The 17914-nt window shown below is 37.1% G+C and overlaps 2 protein-coding genes across 3 annotated transcripts; one reads left to right on the forward strand and one right to left on the reverse strand.

The window, feature by feature from the left end:
- Positions 1–1443: 1443 nt before the first annotated feature.
- Positions 1444–10174, reverse strand: LOC307161876 (uncharacterized protein). The gene is made up of 3 exons (XM_079876820.1): positions 9602–10174; positions 6276–6444; positions 1444–3674 (listed from the first exon to the last, which is right to left on the reverse strand). The coding sequence occupies exons 1-3, from the start codon at positions 9899–9901 to the stop codon at positions 3031–3033; spliced, it is 1113 nt and encodes a 370-aa protein (XP_079732946.1). The 5' UTR covers positions 9902–10174; the 3' UTR covers positions 1444–3030.
- A 468-nt stretch (positions 10175–10642) lies between these two features.
- Positions 10643–17613, forward strand: LOC307162232 (uncharacterized protein). 2 transcript variants are annotated; one of them, XM_079877442.1, is made up of 3 exons: positions 10664–11070; positions 14404–15877; positions 17290–17613. In XM_079877442.1, exons 1-2 carry the CDS (start codon positions 10986–10988, stop codon positions 15849–15851), a joined length of 1533 nt encoding a protein of 510 aa, XP_079733568.1. In that variant the 5' UTR covers positions 10664–10985; the 3' UTR covers positions 15852–15877; positions 17290–17613. The 2 variants fall into 2 exon arrangements, with proteins under 2 accessions (XP_079733567.1, XP_079733568.1); XM_079877441.1 differs by lacking the exon at positions 17290–17613 and having other exon boundaries at positions 10643–11070; positions 14404–16147.
- Positions 17614–17914: the final 301 nt, after the last annotated feature.

A 17914-nucleotide genomic window follows, 5' to 3' on the forward strand; every position in this document is an offset into this window, starting at 1 on the left:
AGCCTAAATTAAGTTGAGATAAAACCATTCGAATGTGTGGAAATGGGTGTCATAATTATATTAAGTTAGACCAACGATTTATTTTTTTGAGTGTAGGATATACACTTTACTATCCCATGAGGCCATGGGAGTTAATTTGTGAATGGCAGTGAAGCAACACAACTGATGCTGGTAGGTCACATGATAATGACAACATTCATGGCACATAATGACACAAGATAATGGATTACATTCATACTACACAAATTCATCCTGTATTAAATGTATTTTTAGTAGTCACAAAGTAATTACTCATTCAAAATAAGTACCTACTCAAGAGACTAAGTTAACAACAGGTGATACACATGTAGACATAGAAACCATAATGATTTAACCACAGGGAAACATAATACAAATGAAGAGTCATAGAAATACCCCAAAATATAAGTTCTTTGAAACTATGAACAGAAAACATGACACACCAATCAAAAGGAAAAAGTTAAGGAGGTAAATAGATGATAGAAGCCATCAGGGTGAGGCAAGGTGGGGCAAGGTCATGGTATGGCCAAGAACATGGGCCCAGACATACCCCAGTAGGACTGGAAGAGCTAAGGACCACAACGCAACTGGAGGAACTGGACACCAAGGTAGAGCCAGGGAGTTAGAGGACCCAGGTGGAGAAGAAGGATCAGGGAGCCAAGACAAAGCCAAATGATAGGCGTCCAATGTGAAGCTGGTGAAACGATGGAGGATCAAGGTGGAGCCGGAGGATCATAGAACCAAGGTGGAGCCAGAGAGTCAGAAGTCCCTATATAAGGTGAAAGGACCACAGGACCATGCTGGAACATGTAGATGTTGGCTCTGGGACAGACAATGCCTTTGGCTGAGGGTCCATGGCAGCGGTGTGTGCAGACATGGGGCTCTGGCATGGTGGCCATGACAAGGGGCTGGAGTGGCTCAGAGGATGGAAGAGTTTCGGGGTTACTGGAGCGGATTCCGGGGCGGCCTCTGGGGATACTGGAGCGGTGAGGTGGAGGTCCTCTTCTACCTCTCACACAGTGAAGGAGAATCCACTCAGTTGAAGAGACAGATTCAGAAATTGGCACAGGCATCAAGGATCATCCCTGGGTAGCAGTTACTTGAGGAGCTTTTTAAGTGAAATGCAATTAGGGCATTGTAACCAAAGTGCATTGAGTTCACCAGATGTAAATACTCACAAATGGGTTCCTCAAGGGAACAATCACCCTGTGCGGGCCTGCGGGGCACAAGAGTTGCACAGCCGCTAGATCCATTTTTGGGTCAAAACCTCTGTTATGGCTGCAGCTGGAGGAGACAAGGACGCATGGATCTAAGTGTTGTTGTTAATCAAGTTTCATATTCAATTATCGGAAAGTATAATAAATGCTCTTAATTTCTTTACCTAGTCAAAATAACAAAATGGATTGGAAAAAAATCAATGTAATTGTGAAGGAAAAAACAGACACACAGGGATCCATGTGCAGTTTATTTTGAGAGACAGACGTTTTAAAAATCAGAGAGAACAATCTGAACAGGCAAACAAATCCAAATCACAAGGCAATAGGTGGAAAAACATATGCAGCAGGTACTACATGGGTAAACCCACAGGTAAGAGAAACGCTCTTAAATGCACTTGAAAGATACAAGACTTTGAAAGGATATAGAGGAAGTTCAGGTCTTTGTACAGTGGCTGTTGTGAGGTTCAGGTATGATTTCGGTATATTGGTGATCCTCCTTCATGTGGTGAGTGAGGGGTATGACCGGGTCATGCACGTTTTTACACCAGCAGAAATCAGGCAGATCTATACTATACAGATCTATATAATCTGATCAATTTATTACAAATACGTAATATCTTAAGTGTGACTTGCAGTGCAATGTTGAATACAATATACACAATATACAGAATACTAGGCACAGTATAATAAGAAAACATAATATACACACTATTTACCATAAAAGTAGTAAGGAATAATTGATGACAGGTCGTTGAATTATTAGAAAAATAAAACACATGAGGTGGTAACACGATGCAAAGCGCATTATTCTTTTATTATGTGCATTATTTTTCTAATAATTCAACGGCCCAGAGTTAATTATTCCGCTTATACTACGGTGGCCACACCTCAAAACATTGTTCAGATGATGTATCAAGATGTTTGTCAGGTTTTTGTCCTTAAAACGCTTGTGTGTGGGACTAATTTCTTACGCATCTCATCCCAAGCCTGCGTTGATAATTCCAACACGTCATTTTAGAGCTAGTAATGGAGGCTTAAGCCACTGATAGCAGTCAGTCTAATACAGTTATTAGAGAGAGAGAGTTTAAGCGTGTGAATTACCTCAGTCTGTGCGTCTCTCAACAGTGTTCGGCACCAGCGTCTACTAATAGCGAGAAACGTCATGTAGCTTAAGTTGCTAAACTAATTTTACTGATAAAATCGTCAGAGCAGCGCTGACAACACGCGAGTGTGTGTCTGTACTGTATGTGTGTGCGTTTGAGTGGGAGCGAGGAAGAGAGATGTACTTTTGCATGATAACTAGTAATTGCAAAATACATAAGAAAAAACGTAATTTTGTGGCAAAAAACTTGGAAATAATTGGTCTTTTTTTATCCTATTGTTTACTATATTTATTTGCTCTGTCAGCGTCGTTGTGGGTTTAGGTTCTGTGGGCTGTAAAGACCTTTGAAATAACTGAAATCATTTGGCGAAGTGTTATGGACCTGTAATGCAGTCAAGACCTGCTGGAACTACTTTAGCCGTGCGTTTCCCTGAAAATAATTGCACACCTTAGAACGTTTGTCAACCAATCAGAATCAAGCATTCAACAGCCCCGTAGTATAATACACAATATACAAACTGTACCAGTACATCAAACAGTTTCAATTGAAATGTTATAAAATAGACCACATACGAATTCTCTGTGGACAAAGGATTTACAAAAAAGTTGATGAGTCAAATGGCAGAACAATAATAAATGCTCTTTTTGCAGTGAGGAAGTTTTAATACAGTCTGTTGTTATGGTACACTGTGATTAGTGTAATGTAATTTCTGAATGCAATGTCATATGTCTTCTTATGTTACTTAGATGTTTGTAACTCTTTCCACACTGAGTGCATATGTAAGGATTTTCTTCGGTGTGAATCCTTGTGTGAGTTTTAAGATGTTCTTTACGAGTGAAACTCTTTCGACACTGGTGACAACTGAAAGGCCTCTCTCCAGTATGAATTCTTCTGTGTCTCTTAAGGTCACCTTTATGTGTGAAAGTATTTCCACACTGAGAGCATATGAAAGGACTCTCTCCAGTGTGAATTCCTATGTGATCATTAAGGCTTCTTTTATGTGTGAAACTCACTCCACACTGATGGCACGTGAAAGGCTTCTCTCCAGTGTGAATTCGTTCGTGATCCTTAAGGTTTCCTTTTTGTGTGAAACTCTTTCCACAATGCTGGCAGGTAAACGGCTTCTCTCCAGTGTGAATTCTTATGTGAGCCATAAGGTGACTTTTTTGTGTGAAACTCTTTCCACATTGAGGGCAGGTAAAATAATTTTTGGGTCTTCTTGTTTGTGACAAATACTTTCCCATCTGTCCAGTTTTGAAACTATGATGTCTGTGATACTGATGTTTCTCCTCAACATCATTCAGTTCTTGACCTTCCACTTTCACTTCTATCACCTCTGAAATGAACATGTAATTGTCAAATATTAATCAAAAGGTACAAAAACAATTATAAAACAGTTCATACATAAAACAGTTCATACACGGTGCGATTTTAGCTGTCTTGATGATGAATTGATCAACAAGAACTGATCTTTATTAGCATTTACCCGATGGCACGTTTTGATTGTGTGCACAAATGTGGATAAGCAACAACAGGTAAACAGCTGTGTGGGCTGGGTTGACACAATCTATTTCACGATTTTATCGATTTTGATGAAACGATATTGATTCTTAAATTCCAAGATCAATATTTCAGTCTGATGCGTGAACAAAACTTCCCCAAACATTGTTTGTAGCACGCCTCCCATCCAATAATTGCAATAAGATTCAACAGATTCTCAGCTTTTAAAGGGGTGATAGAATGCAAAACCAAGTTTACCTTGGCATAGTTGAATAACAGCAGCTCGGTGGGTAAAATGGCCATACGCAGAATCTCAAAATTCTATGTCACCTCCTTAATATGAAAATCTAAAAACTTTAAGCTGCAGCTGTAAAACGGTCAGATCTCAAATCAGCTCAGATGTGACGTAACACTTGGGGGATTTCCTTATTTGGATCTGGGGCCTCATTTATAAAACTTTGCGTAGGATTTGCGTCAGAAGTGACGTACGGATGAAACATAGGACGTGCGTACGCACAGAAATATTCGGATTTATAAAACCGTGCGCACGCACATCCTACGCAGTTTTCCCTTAAAGGGATAGTTCGGCCAAAAATGATATTAAACCCATGATTTACTCACCCTCAAGCCGTTCAAGATGCATATGTCAATAATTGTTCAGACGAACACATTTTTATTTCAGAAAATGTCTTAGGCTACGTTTACACGGAAACGATCTGAAGAGAAAACGCAAAAGTGATCACTTTTTATTCTGCGTTTAGACGAGCGTTATGGGGGGGAAATCTGCGTGCATACGGTGACGCAAAAGTGTGTGAAATTCAATGTAGTATGCACTCCAGGCGGCTAGGTGGCAATGTGAAGCACTGATCGGTGCCTTCACTGTCTAGCAGACTTTTACGTTTTTACCGTTTAGACGGAAACGCGACGGTGGAGCGTTTTTAAGATTTCCACTCTGGAGAGTGGTTTCACTTTTTTGCGTTTTTAAGCCCCAAAAACGCCGTCGCCGTCTAAACGAAAGGCACATCTGATAAAATATTTTTACGTTTTCACCCGCGAGCGTTCTCTTGTAAAAAGGGCCTTAGATCTTTCAGTGGTTATAATGTCAAGTTATGGGGTCCACTCCTTCAAGTCCCAAAAATGTGCATGCATCCTTCACAAAAGTAATCCATCCGGCTCCAGGGGGATAAACGAAGGCCTTCTGAGGGTAATCCGTGCGGTTTTGTCGTAAAAATATACACATTTAAAACTTTATAAACGCAAATAACTGGCTTCCGGCAACGGTCGACGCGCGTTCACGGCAGATGGATGCCGGCGTAGGACGTAGCGTTGCCGGAAGCCAGTTATTTTCGCTTATAAAGTTTTAAATGTGTATATTATTACGACAAAACCGAACGGATTACCCTCAGAAGGCCTTCGTTTATCCCCCTGGAGCCGGATGGATTACTTTTGTGAAGGATGCATGCACATTTTTGGGACTTGAAGGAGTGGACCCCATAACTTGACATTATAACCACTGAAAGATCTAAGACATTTTCTAAAATAACTGAAAATGTGTTTGTCTGAAAATTATTGACATATGCATCTCAAACGGCTTGAGGGTGAGTAAATCATGGGTTTAATATCATTTTTGGCCAAACTATCCCTTTAATAAATCACAATCAATTCTAAATGTAGCGCAGCTTTTGCGGCTTCATGTCACGCCCATAGTTGCCCATAAATAGTCCGTGAAACGCCCCACAAGTTAATATTCATAGATTGCGAAATCATGGCAAACACAGAGAGGAAAACCAAGAGCGCAAGATCAGCCATTGTGCGTCATTACGCATTGTGATGGCATCATGGCATTTTATTACCATCCATAATCAGCTTTGAAAAGGCCCTTAAAACATAATCAGAACTTTCTCTTTTTTCTTTAAGCAGCCTAAACCTAAAGGTGTGTATGGGACAAACTTCACCAGGAAGAACAGACCCTTTCCAAAAAATTAGAATATCATGGAAAAGTTTATTTATTTCCATAATTCCATTCAAAACGTTAAACTTCCATAGATTATAGATTCAGGGCCCACAACTTAAACGATTTCAAGTATTTAGTTGTTTATTTGTACATAATTTGGGCTTCCAGCTCATAAAACCCACGAAAACAGGATTTCAAAAAATGTGAATATTACATGAAATCACACAGTAATTACACAGTGATACCATGGTCACTGAACCAGGTTTTGGTTCTTTTGGCAGTGTGGGCAGGTGCAAATCCTGCTACAAATTATGTACAAATAAATAACTAAATACTTGAAATCGTTTAAGTTGTGGGCCCTGAATCTATAATCTATGGAAGTTTAACGTTTTGAATGGAATTATGGAAATAAATAAACTTTTCCATGATATTCTAATTTTTTGGAAAGGGTCTGTATATGAAGAATCAGGACTGGACACAAACCTCTTTGTTCCTCAGTATCTTCATTTTTTATTTTGCATGATTGTGGATCACTCATGTCTTCTTCATTCTCTTCTCTAATAAACTCCATCTCTTCAGTATTGTTCCCTGAAGAAGTTGATGTTTCAACAGGAGTTATTCCTGCTTGTTTGAATCCAAATGACCTTTTTACCTGTTGGATGATGGGAAATATTGTGAGTTCTTTCATGAAACAGAAGTTGCAATAGTCTATCCTACCCTATTGTGAAGTATATCCGAGTGAAATGGCTTCCATAATGTATGTCATTAATGTTAATCAAACAACAAAAGACAAAGAGAAAAATCACTCACTGCTCTTGACTGAATTACTTTTGTAACTTTAATATATGATTATTTCATTTCTGTGGTATTTCTTACCTGAACACTACTGTTAGACCCACCTGAAAAACGTGCAGTGCTGTTTATTCAATTTGTCTCTTTATTTTACTGTACTTGTTTGTGCTATTGTTTGTAATTTGTTTATTTGTTCTTAATTTATTACTGACTTTTTTTGTAAATTCCGTTTGAAATCAAGCTTCCTTGTACTGTGTGAAAGCAATTGCAATGAAATGACCCCACTGTAAAAACACTATCCTTTGAGTGGAACATTTAGGTGAGATAATCATAATATCTTTTAAAACTATGTATAAAAATGTAATGGTAGTGTAAATATAATAATAGGCCTAATTTTAATAAACAGAATAATCAACAATAATATTCAGGTAAAACAATAAGACTAGCCTACATTTTATCGATGGGGGTGATAGTTGAGTACCTAGATAATGGGTAGAGGGGCTCTAGCCCAAAACCGTTGAGACAGTTACTATCCCATGAGGCCACAGGAGAGGATTTATGAATTATGAAGCGACTGAAAGGGTTAGTTCACCCAAAAATGAAAAAAATTATCCCATTATTCACTCACCCTCAAGCCATTGTAAGTGTGTATGGCTTTCTTCTTTCAGCCAAACACAATAGGAGTTATGTTAAAAAATATCCCGGCTCTTGCTAGCTTTATAATGGGAGAGAATGGTACATTAGATTTTGATGCATCCATCCATCCATCATATAAGTAATCCATTCGGCTCCAGGGGGTTAATAAAGGCCTTCTGAAGCTCAGTTACCATTCACTCCCATTATAAGCCGGGATGTTTTTTAATATAACTCAAGATTGTGTTTGGCTGAAAGAAGAAAGTCATTAACACCTAGGATGGCTTGAGGGTGAGTAAATAATGGGATATTTTTTCCATTTATGGGTGAACTAACTCTTTAACTGACGCTGATAGATCACATGATAATGACAACATGACGAATGTACGTCCAGTTTACATTCATACTACACTAGGGCTGTGTTCAATACTTCAATGCGACGGTGTACCGTCACATACTGCTTGTCGATATGAGTATCGATACAGCTGCTTCTGTATCGATTCTGCAGCAGTGATGTTCTGGTTTCAATCTTTTGGGGAAATTACTTCTCAGAGATCTTTGATGCCAGAAATATTAGACTTTATTTCACAAACAAAGCCGAGCACCTCCTGCAGAAAGTCGCTCCAGCTCAGTGGCCAGCTTCTCACATACAGTATATCTCTTCCAAAAACGGTAATACATTCTATAGATATTTTGAGAACTCTTTTGTACCATATGACATCACTGAAATAGAATTCTCTGTTGCATCAGCATTCTGGCCGTTCAGGCTTCCAAAGTCAAACCCAAAGACAGACACACACACACACACACACACACACACAGAAAGGAAATAATAGTGTACAAATCTATAGCTAAATTACTTATTTTCTAAATAATAAAATCTTCAACATGGACCGCGCTTAATTGCTCTTAAACTCATTTATAAATATTACCCTTGTAATAATTATCTTTAGATTTAATTGTGATATTGATATATTTTGTACATCTTGTGGTTTACATGTTAAAACATTTTATCATTTATTTTGGAGCTGTCCTCATTCAGTTTGTTTTTGGCCTGATTTATGTTCTCACATCATACCCTGCTTTAAAAAAAAATATTAGTTTTTGTTTTTCTCCTGTGACAAATCTTATCATAAGGAATATTACTTAATTTATCTGCTACTACTGTTAGCTAAATTTAGTATTCATAAATGTAAATTTGGAGAAAATAAGCCTTTGTTTTAAAAATGTTGTAAAATGTGTTTCCATTTGTAAATATCTTCATATTTTTATTTAACTTGTAAGTTTGTCACTGTTTTTTATGTATTTGTCTTTTTTTGTTTATTCAATGTAGTCCCCTGACTGTAGTTGTAATTCTTTAAAACCAATAAAAAACTCTATTTTGTACTCTAAACTACTATTTAATGCTATTTTACTGCAGCAAGTCGCTGTTAGTTCACTTCACACAGCATGAACTAATGAGAAAAAAATACTTTTAACTTTTACATTTTGAAAATATATGAATTCATGTGTAACCATACTGTAAAATGCATCCCATTTTACTGTATTATGTGACAATATTATTTCTTTCAAGTTTATATGTTACAAAAAGAAATTAAATATGCAATATGGACATTTATTTAATGTCAAATTTAATCATTAATCAAACTAAAACAAGCATGACGGAGAAAACGGCGAGTTGTCTGTAATATTTCTGTCATGGTGTGCTGAAATAATTTATATATTAAGTGTTTATCTGGTAAAAAAATTGAATCAGCATGAATTTCTCATTTTAGTATCGAAGCATTAATTTGTTTTCATACTATATTTTATAGAATATTTTTTCTTGTGGTCAGTTGGATTACTTTTCGGGTTAGGAGAAGTTTAAGTTACTGTATGCTTTGTATTTATTATTAAAGAATATAAATTATGAGTGTTCATAAGTTTATTTTTCTCATTCTTCAAAGCAAAGATATTTTTAATATTAATCATATTAATTTGTTTTTCAGTGATGACTTTCTGCATAAATGCCATTGCACATTTTTTTGTATAAAGTTTGCATGTTTTTTTCTTTATTTGTTTTACTTTTTTGCTGTTAGTACGTTTATAAAAAAATATTATTTTATCTCTATATTAATTAAATGTCTTATTGGTTTTCTTTTCATACAGAGAAATGTCTTTATATTAAATGTTTATTTTGAATGTCATATAATTAAGTGCATTAAATATGCATGCATACTGTCTTTACGTACTATTTATAACTATCACCATCATATACATACATCATATAGTGAGACAGATTAAATAAAATGTAAAGATAGAAAATAATAATAATTAAAAAAAAAATTAACAACAGTTGCATAAGCAATTATTTAACAGCTTCACATAACATAAGCACTGCATACCTCATTTGGCTGAAACAGCACAGGCACAGCCGAGGATTTCAGAAGTCGTCTTGGCTTCCCCTTCTCCGGCTCGTAATCCTCGGAGGAGAAATGTTCACTGCACAGCCTGGATCTCTCGATTTTTGCCATGGGTGTTTTTACATCCCAGCGAACCGCGAGCAGCCACAGCTTCAGTCGCTCAGGATCATTTACAGGGAACTGGTGAAATGTTAATCTTCCATCTCCCGTTGATGGCGGCTCTCGTAATCTTAAGACTTTATGTTTTCTGAAGCATCCTGGATAGACGCACGAACGCACCATTTTAAGACTAATACAAATCTACAGTAGTGATGGACACTTTCGAAACACTTCTTCATGAAGCTTCGAAACATTTACGGATCCTTTGTTTCGATTCAGTCAGTGGTTCGGAGCTTGCATTAAACTGCCAAAGTCACGTGATTTAAGTAAACGAGGCTTCGTTAGATTTTACTTTCAAAAAAACATTTGAAATGTGTTTTTATAAAATGTGTTTTTATGCATGTTTGGCCTGTTTTTGTTGTTGCATTTCCACTGTTCTGACCAGCAGGGGTCACCAGCGTGTTGCGTTTCGAACCAACGCTTCGAAACAGTGAATCATTTTGCGAAGCAATTGGTTCAATTGATTCGAAGCTTTGAGAAGCTTCGTTTCTCCCATCACTAGCATTATGTCGCCACAACACACATCAAAATAAAAGTCTTCTTTAAATATGTACCTACATATTTTTAATTCGGTGAGATACTTATTTAATATAATTACCAATGTATTCACTGGAGTGGTCCATATTCACGGCATAAAGCATAGAAACACAATTTGCATAATAATAATAATAACAATAATGATGATGATGTAATTTGACAAATTATTAACGCCAAAAAACGTATTTTAATTATAATTAAATGTAGTATTCTGCGTGTATTTTCATATGAATCGACTTATGAATTCTTGTGACATACATTTCATTATTAATGTACAAAGTAGAAACAGCGTGTGAACGAGACTTTTATTTTGGTATGTGGTGTGGCGTCATAATTCTGCACCAGACTTGGTGTGTTTGCTGAGATTTGGTAGAGGAGAGGTTTGTGCTTTTAAACCCGAATTTAAGGGGTTTAAAACGATTCAGAGTTGGGGGGTTTTGTATTAAGTATTGCAACAGCGTGATAACGCCATTTAGCAACAGTAAAGATAAAGCAATGGTGCAACACTGAGTGTATAAGTGATGTTTAAAGCGCATCCACACGAGTTACAGAAAGACTTGGGTGTTTTTCCAGTTAATAATTCTCATCATCTTTAACGTGACAAAGCGTGAAAACAAGTAGAAAACACTTAAGGTGAAACAACTAAGATCTGCTTGACATAATTATAAGCATGGAGTTTATTAAAGAGGAGAGTGAAGACATAAGAATTCCAGAACCATGCAGAGTGAAAGATGAAGATACTGAGGACCAAATAGGTTGGTTTGCACTTTCATTTCTTAGTTTTTCCTTTAGAGAAATTAATAATATTTTAAGATGTTTACATCTATGAGATGTTTACAGTCATATAGGGCTTTCGATACCAATTTTATGAAATCCGTTTTAACAAGATTACACTGCATATTACCTAAAAAAAAGAGTTTGTTTACTTTTTTTTTTTTTTTTTTTTTGCAGACTCAAAGATTCATACAAAAAAAGTCATAATTGTGTGTTTCCTCCACATTCAATCAAATTTAATTTCCTACTGTTTCAGATAGAAATGTAGTCTCGCGTTGATCTGCCAGTCGTGGGTCTTTCATTCGGAGAACTCTCCTCATGTTTACATGATGCATTTGAAAGTTAATGCATCATGCTATTGTTATAAAAGTTCACCATGCTGTTTTAGATTAAATATAATGTGGATAACATGTGATAAATACATTTTCGTCTGGTTAGATAGGCTACTAATTAATAATCACTCAAACCCCTTTATCTTAACCACTCTTCTTAACCGTCGGTCTCGCACATCCGTTATGTTTGTAGTTTTTTTAACACTTATTATTCATGTTTGTAGTTCTAATCGAATTCTCGTCCAACGTGCAATGGGTTGCGCTCAGTATTAGCCGTTGGATAGTGCACGGATCTGCTCTTCGGATTCTAACCGGAAAAATTAAGCCATCCGATTATCTTTGAAATACTAATTTCAATGAATTGAGACACAATAATTATAATTTCGCATACTATTTAGGACGGATAGTATGCTAATTGGGACGCAGCGTATGTTTGTGTAACGTCTTCCTCTGGCATTCCGAATGAATGAACATGAGTGGAGGAAACTCTACCACGCAGTTCCTACTCATACAGCAACTAATGCAGCATGTCAAGCACAAAATGGGATAAAACCACTGATCTAGAGAACTGGATTGCTCATGACGCCATAAACCATGAAGCCACCGCGCCACTATATTGGTATTCCCTAGTAAGCACTGCTGTTCTATTGAATTAATAGAAAATTATATGATTTTACTGAGAAAAAATTGCCTTATGAGACACCGTTTTTATATCTAAAGTCTCCCTGTAAATTCTTACAACGCAAACGTCCTAAGCATGTAAATTGTTATTTGTTTAAAGTTGGGAATTTCCCCTGCTTATTAAAAAGTTTTGTTCATATTCATTACAGTAGTGAACATCAGCTCGGCAGGCAGACGAGACACTTCAGCCATAAGTATTACAAATGTCAAAGTGCACATTCTGAAATCGGGATAAAGATTTAGCCTATGCCTTGTAACCTGAAATCGCCTTGTACTGTTGTGTTTATGTATTTGTGTTGTAGGATTGTTATTATTAAAACAGTAGGCTAACTGCAAATATTTCAACAATGATTTTGTTAACAGTAGGCATTTCGAAGCAGTTGATGATTTAAACAATGGTAAAATTAATAATTAATTCAACAACATAACACTTTTCTCATATGGAAACTGTATTTCTAGTAAAACGCCACAGAATTTGAGTCTGAAATAGAAGTTGCTCAATCAAGAAATAAAATACACGGCATTATAGTTTATTCAGACAAATAACACTGACTGCTTTATTTCCAAGATGATGTGTGGTAAACTTTGAATTATATAGTGCAATTTAATAGAGGCTTGTATTTAGTGAATAGGCTCAATTCAAACCAATTTCTGCCACTAAATATAGATATATGTTCATGATTAATATTTTTTTCATAATTACGTACGTAAAGAAATATATTTTTGTGTTATATCAGTTATCTGTGTCAGAAGTGTGCAGTAGACACAACCACATCCACGATTTCAATATATGACTTATCCTCTCTGAAAAGGCCATAAACAATACAGATAGGCTAACATCTGAAGTAACAATTAGTTTACATACATATATAGTAAAACTATTCCTGTGAAACGGAGACGCTGCAAATCGGGTGATTATGGGTCAGTGTTTTGGCTGTAAATCAATGATGTCCTCTGATTTAAAAACGCAGTAAGCAATCCAGTCATTTATATATATTAGTGGATAAAACATGCTTTTAGTAAGGGATAATGTATAGAGAGGCGGTCGTTATAGCGAATAACAAGCCCGACAGGCTGAACGAGACCCCGACGCGAAGCGGAGGGGTTTTGACAGCCTGAAGGGCTTGTTATTGATTAAAATGTTAAAATGATTTTTTCATTGTTAAAATGATTTTTTATAAAGAGCTCATGCTCACCAAAGCTGAATTTGTTTGATAAAAAATACAGTAAAACTTGTAATATTGTGAAATAGTATTACAATTTAAAATCTGTTATTTTATTTGAATATATTTAAAAATGTAAATTATGTCTGTGATGACAAAGCTGAATTTTCTAAATCATTACTTAAGTGTCACATGATCCTTCAGAAATATGAAAACAGTTGGCTGCTTAATATTTTGGAAACTATGATAATTGTTTTCATGATTCTGATTCTGAAAAGAACAGCATTTATTTGAAACCGAAATCTGTTGTAACATTACACATGTTTTAAGGTCACTTTTGATCACTTTAATGCATCCTTACTGAAAAAAAATTCTGACTAACCACCAAATTTTTGAACAGCAGTGTACATTCAGTAGGTCATTATTGCAATATAAACGCTGTCAGAGTGATCAACAAGGTCAAAGACGGAGCAACTTTCTGCTCTTATGTTTACTCCATGCACTGTCAAGTGCTTCATCATATTTGTCGTGGTACCGCTCTTTGCAGCAATTATTTTACCGCAAATACGGCATCACGCGCTGTTGGCATTGAGCCTGGAGAAATGTAGCCACACTGTTTTGATTGACTTTTCCACATCTTTAGGGGGTTGGGACGCTTACACACTTCACGTGCATCTATGGGGGTTGGGACACTTACACACTTCACGTGAGCCACGTCTCTGGGCGTAACCGCGTAAACTATTGTTTTTAGTGCTTAATGGCTCACTGATGTTGACGAGTTAACCCCTTAGGTATCGAAATCTGGTACCGAACAAGAAGTCATTTTTCGATACTCGATAGTATCGAGGCAATTCGGTCGGTACCTAAAAAGTATCGAACTCGGTACCCAGCCCTAGCAATAAGTCGCAAAAATAACTGACTCCCTGTCTTTTCATCACTAATTAATCACTGCATGTCTTTAGTAAATCCTGACAGTAGGTTTTAACTCCAAAAGAGGGTTTATGCTCATGCAAGCTGTTAGTAAATCTGGCCCCTAGTCTTTAGTTATTTGATGTCTGCTACTTTGTGCCATCACCTCTATTTCTTGTTTCACCTTTGAGTCTTGAATTGATTTGACCGTTTATTATGTTAATTTTAGACCTGTTGCTGCTGAAAGAGGAAGGTCAAGAACTTAATGAAGTGGAGGAGAAAAACCATGATTTCACAAGTGAAGAAAAATCTTTTAGTCGTGAGGAGACTGAAAATAGTTCCTCTCAAAAAAGAACTCAGAAAACAGGATCATTCACTTGCCGTCAATGTGGAAAGAGTTTCACGCGTAAAGGACACCTTCATAGTCACTTAAGAATTCATACTGGAGAGAGTCCCTTCACCTGCCAACAGTGTGGGAAGAGTTTCAACCAGAAAGGAAATCTTAAAAGCCACCTGAGAATCCACACTGGCGAGAGTCCCTTCACCTGCCAACAGTGTGGAAAAAGTTTCACTCAAAAAGGAAACCTTAAAAGCCACATGAGAATTCACACTGGCGAGTGCCCTTTCTACTGCAAACTGTGTGGGAAGAGCTTCACACACAAAGGGAATGTTAGGCACCACATGAGAACTCACACCGGAGAGAAGCCTTTCACATGTAATCAGTGTGGAAAGAGATTCTCACAAAAAGTAACCCTTAATGGCCACATGAAGATTCACACAAGGGAGAACTGTTTCATATGTCACCAGTGTGGAATGAGTTTCACAGACATGGATCACCTTAACAGGCACCTGATAACTCACACCGGAGAAAAGCCTTTCAAATGCCCTCAGTGTGGAAGGAGGTTTCGACTAAATAAAAACCTTAAGAGTCACATGAAAATCCACACTGGAGATAAGCCTTACATGTGCCAATACTGTGGAAAGACTTACGCACACAAAGTAAATCTTCAGGTTCACGTAAGGCTTCACACTGGAGAGCGGCCTTTCATTTGCCCTCAGTGTGGAAAGGGTTTCACACACAAAGGAAATCTTAAGGGTCACATAAGACTTCACACGGGAGAGAGACCTTACTCGTGTCCCCAGTGTGGAAAGAGCTTCACTTATCAAAGAAACCTGAAAAGTCATTTGCAGATTCATTCCGGTGAGAAACTGCAATGCTCTGAGTGTGGAAAGAGGTTTTCGGAGAGGATCAACTTCATAAATCATCTGCGTATTCACTCTGGAGAAAGGCTGTTTAATTGCGATCACTGTAGTAAAAAATTCCTTTTGCCATCTCACTTAGAGATACACCTAAAAAGTCATGCTGATGAGAGACCCCATTTGTGTTCATTGTGCGGAAAGGGTTTTAAATTGCTCGGCAATTTAAAATCGCACCAGAAAATGCATAGCGGTGTTAATGCCTGTTCCAGAGCAAGCTACTTGAAACGGCACCAACAAATCCTTACTGGAGAAAAAACGGACAAGGTTTCACTTAGTGGAAAGCTTTTCACTGCTTCAGAGACTTCAAGACAAGCACAAGAAGGTGGAGAGAAGCTATACAACTGCTCTTCATGTGGGATGAATTTCAGCACATCCATTTATCTTTTGGCTCATAAAAAGAAGCATTGTCAGACGTAGTCATAAAGAGCAAAGCTCATTTTCAGGTAATTAAGATTAAAAGGTGTTTCTCCCAAAAGAGGCTTATTTGATTCAAGTTCTATATTGGAAGCTTCTAAGAGGTTAACATATTAATCCAATAAACTTGTCTGGCTGTGCAATACCAAAATGTTTGATGGGATGGTTTTTGTGCATGTGGGATTGTGGACTAGCATTAGTGTGAAATTAAGCAAGGCAAATTATGTAACAAATTGCATAATGGTAACACAGTCCTTTATGTAGACGTGAGAAAATAAAATAAACATAAACTTAAGTACAAACAAAAATAAGAATGAAGGAGTTAAATTTAAAATAGATGAATAAACCACAGGGAAAAAAAAAAAATATATATATATATATATATATATATATATATAGATGAACATGAAGTGAATGAAAGAATGCAGATTGCACAGTAATCATTTCATTTGAGCTAATGTTTAAACTTTAGTAACTGTTTATCTTTCATTTTGTGTTCATTTATCGAGTTTACAACACATTTTCTTGGTGATTTTAGAAGCACTTTGCTTTTGGTAGTTTGTGGAACAGACTTGGCCTCCATGTTAAAGTACTGTAGCTAGGTCAAGGATGGGCAACTTCGGTCCTGGAGGGCCACTGTCCTACAGAGTTTAGCTCCAACCCTGAAAAAATCACCTGCCTGTAATTTTCTAGTAATCCTGAGGACCTTGATTAGCTTGTTCAGGTGTGTTTGATTAGGGTTGGAGCTAAACTCTGTAGGACAGTGGCAGGACCGAAGTTGCCCATCCCTGAGCTAGGTGATAGTCGTTATGTTGTAATTTATATGAACTACGTAACAGTTAGCAGATGTTCAGTTAAGCCAGTCTGTCTGCGTCCTGACCTGGGCCCTGGTATGTACTAACACTACTTTCCACTTACACTACAAAGACTATCAGCCAGATTTTAGAGAGAAGACCAACGCCTTCCCAGGAGGGATGGAGACGTCTCACTTTAGCTAGTCAGGTCTACCTCAAAATAATCTATGAATCCTACCCTATTCTGTGGACACCACTTAGGGGGTTTTCACACTGCCGAATCAGATTGATTCTGATTGCACTAACTTTGCACGATTACACTGCAAGATCACTCTCACTCATATCCAAGGGAAATCATCATCACTGCCATCGGCTAAAACGCATGCGCAGGTTACTTTATTTCCTGAACAAGTGTGCACCCGAGTCCGAGTTAGTTTCACATTCACACGAACAGTTCCAGTGCAACCGAACTTAGACGTGCAACAAAACTCCGGATGTATTTTAAAGAGTCTATGCTGCAAACTTTATATCCTTCATATACAGTATACTTTTGAAAATCCAGCATTTAGTTGATCCTGAGAAGCGCTCATTGTCACAGCTGTAAACTCGACGGCATTTTTCTTCCATGAGGGGGTTTGTTATCACAGCATCTTTGTTTACAGGTGGACCATTAAAGAACTCAACACGCGTCTCATTCTGTAGGCAGTGGCGTACCACATATCTGTGAGGCCCCCCCGCAAAGAATGAGATGGGGCCTCTCCAACCAGCAGTCATGTATTAAAATGTGTTGTGCACTTGCAACATAGCATACTACTGAGTCTGTCTCTCCCATTTACATAAACTGATTTAACGGTGAATCATGTGGTGAATTATCATTGCATTGATGCATTGATATCGCTTTTTATTCAGACTAAAATCCCGACCAGAATAATATTTAATTTCCGAACATTTTAGCAATAGCAGGAGGATCTTTCAACAGTAATAATCCACAAACATCTGTTATAGACTGCAGGTCTACATGTTTTATTCAACAACAGTAAGCTAAATAAAGTTAATTTAATGGCCAACACATCTCAGATCAAACACTGGCCTCAAACACATATAGGCGGCTGCATATATGAAAAAAACCGCCTAACTCTAAAAAAATTCTAACAAAAGGTTTCTCAGCTGTTATTTCTCAGCTGTTATTCTCAGTAGTATGAGGTGTCCTTAATAACATACTAAAAGTTTACCAAAGTTTGACCACTAGAAAGGTGTAATTTTCAAGATGGC

This window comes from Squalius cephalus (assembly GCF_949319135.1).
Source record: "Squalius cephalus genome assembly, chromosome: 7".
Classification (NCBI taxonomy): domain Eukaryota; kingdom Metazoa; phylum Chordata; class Actinopteri; order Cypriniformes; family Leuciscidae; genus Squalius; species Squalius cephalus.